The sequence below is a fragment of the Buceros rhinoceros genome, unplaced genomic scaffold (genome assembly GCF_000710305.1).
Source record: "Buceros rhinoceros silvestris isolate BGI_N320 unplaced genomic scaffold, ASM71030v1 scaffold11922, whole genome shotgun sequence".
Classification (NCBI taxonomy): Eukaryota; Metazoa; Chordata; class Aves; order Bucerotiformes; family Bucerotidae; genus Buceros; species Buceros rhinoceros.
The window spans coordinates 18,380-20,975 of NW_010400714.1; the positions used below are offsets into that span (position 1 = coordinate 18,380).

The 2,596-nt window shown below is 38.4% G+C and overlaps 1 protein-coding gene across 1 annotated transcript in view; it reads left to right on the forward strand.

Annotated features, from left to right (window-relative positions):
* LGMN (legumain) overlaps window positions 1-2,596 on the forward strand; it is a 20,563-nt gene that overhangs the window by 13,075 nt on the left and 4,892 nt on the right. Inside the window, exons 6-7 of the mRNA XM_010131992.1 lie at window positions 104-166; window positions 1,047-1,113. Of these exons, the coding sequence (XP_010130294.1) occupies window positions 104-166; window positions 1,047-1,113 (130 nt within the window). The remainder of the gene's footprint in view (window positions 1-103; window positions 167-1,046; window positions 1,114-2,596) is intronic.

The window sequence follows — 2,596 nt, forward strand, 5'->3', positions numbered from 1 at the left end:
GAAAGAGTATACATACTCACAACAGTTAGTATTTCTTTCTATTATGTGAAATGCGTGTCTAATAAACATAAGTGGTTTTAATACAGGCCTTCTTCTTTTGCAGCTTCATGTCAAGGACTTGAATAAGACTATTTGGTACATGTATCATCACAAAAAATACCAGAAGGTAAACAAGCATATCAGAAGTTGTAAGATTAAAAGAGGAGCTGGCGTGGAAGAGAGAGTGGTCTTCATTTTGAGAGTTGTTTAAAGCAGGAGGAAGCTGTGGCCATGCGATGAAATTTGAATTAGGATTTTGCACTTTAAAGGATTGAACCTCTCCAAATTTTCTCTTTCCATGTTTTGTTTACTGTAGATTTGCAGTCGATGTTGAGAGGTAGTGTACTGCCTTTTGATAATGGTATATATTCTGAGCAACAGTGGAGAAACTACATCCATAACTACTGCACCCTCATAACATGTACCTGACATTTTCTTCCTGTGCTTTGTTCACTTCAGACTGCACTGTTACAACAGGAAATTTGTATATACCTCATGTTTCTCTTACAGTTCCTAAAACAGTTTAAGAGACTGTACCTCTTGTCAGAAAATTCTGTGCATTTATTTCATCACAAGTAGTTTCAAGCAGAAAAACTAATATTTAGAAGTAGCTTCCCCTTTTAAAGTAACTTTCTGTGGTAGTGTGTCTGCTATGCCTGGCGGTATTTAGGAACACATAAATGGCCACTGGTTCCAGAGACAGTACTTTCAATAGTGGTGGATCGCTCTGCTGAAGAGTGACTGTGTGTTTGATTTGTGCTTTGTACATTAGTCAGTAGATCCCTGTGGATTCTGTAGAGATTAATAGCATCTTTTCATTGTGATTGTTTCCCCTTACCACATAGTTTAGTTCCCAGAAATGGCTTTTGTGTTTTATTTTGTAGCACTATGGAAAGCTTTTCTTTCAGGGATAGCAGTACAGGCCAGCTACCTACAGCTGAAAATGGCTGAGGAACTTCTCTCCATTTCCTCATGGAATTTCTTAAGGTCTCTGATTTATTTTATAGATGGTGTTTTACATTGAAGCGTGTGAGTCTGGATCTATGATGAATCATTTGGCTGATAATATCAATGGTGAGCAATCTATTAACTTACTGGACTTAAATGTCACATTGCTGTGGGAAAAGCACTTTTAGGTACAGTTTTAGCAGGGGAGCCCAAGAATTAGAGGAAGTAATGTTTTCCATTTATAGAAGGTTCCTTTAAAGACTTAATGGAGTCTTATAAAGACTACTGGGTCTTTCATTTACTTGCAAGTGAGAAGTTGAAAAAGAATTTCTTTTCAGGAACTGTGTGGTTGCCCTTCACCGCAGCAGCAGTGAAGTTACGTTTCTCAGCCTCAGCACTGCTAACAGCAGGTGTTAAGTTCCTGTTACCAGTTTTGTTGAGTAACAAAGGCACTTGTGAAACACCGTTGCCAGGAAATTTTTCTACATTTATTTGCACAACAGTTTAGGAAGTGCAGCTCAGATTTTTCAGGGTTTGTAAGCTCTCTGCTGCAGAGCTGTGAGCTCAGCCTTGATTAGGACAAGGAATCACAACTTTCTCAAACTCCTGCTCCATGGCAGGGAGACTGGGTGCTCTGTCGTGTAGTTTTGAAGCTGTAATTCCAGGGAAGATCAACCATGTACCCACCCATGGCTTCTGGGGCCTTTGAGTCTGGAGTATGCTGCCTTGCACCCGCCTAGACTTATGACAACCCTGCCAAGGATTTAAAGAAACGCAGAATATTTCATGTTGGTGATTGTTCAAAACAGTGCTCAGTGAATCAACAATTTCCAAAGTTTGTTCTGTTAGAAATTTCCGGTCTGAGAACTCTGGTTTTACTACAAGCTCTCCCACAGTGGTGAACTACAAGGCTTAACTGGTTATTTTAAGCATTTTAAAGGATGCTAAGAGCAGTACTTTACTACAAAGGCAAGATTTAAGACCTTTTTTTTTAGCTTTTGAACTTCAGGTATGCTCTGAGTAGAAGCAACACTGTAGCTATATAAAAGCATGCCTAAACTTTTTCGTTTTGAAACTTGGACTTCGCTTCAGTTATATAAGTATGCTATGATTGGACTGGCAAAAAGCCAAAATAGCTTTTGTCTTAATAATACCTGTAAAAGGTGTTTACAGTATTTCTATTGTGTTAGAGATGACTAACTGGGAAAACTGTGCTTAGGGCAGATGTTGTAGAGGTTTGTTGCAGAGTGTTATCCAAGAAAGGATATTATTTACAAGGTGGCATTTTCTGGAAGAAAAGATGATTTATGGGATTTACTCCAAGTTTGGGAAAAAATTTTCATGATCGTAGTAAAGAAAATGAATGTATAGATGGTTGTTAGTACACAGTGTTCTCAGGCAGTTCTTTGAATAGCAGATTTTTCCTTCAGAAGTGCGTATTCTTCTTCAAACACTCCAGAACACACACATTTGGCAGCAAGAAACGAGCTCTTACAACAGCACTGAGGCTGACTGAACAGAATGATTAACAGACTTCTTTCCTTCCTGCTATTTAGAAGTAAATGATTGAAAGTTAGACAGATATATCACATGTAGCTAAACACTAAAT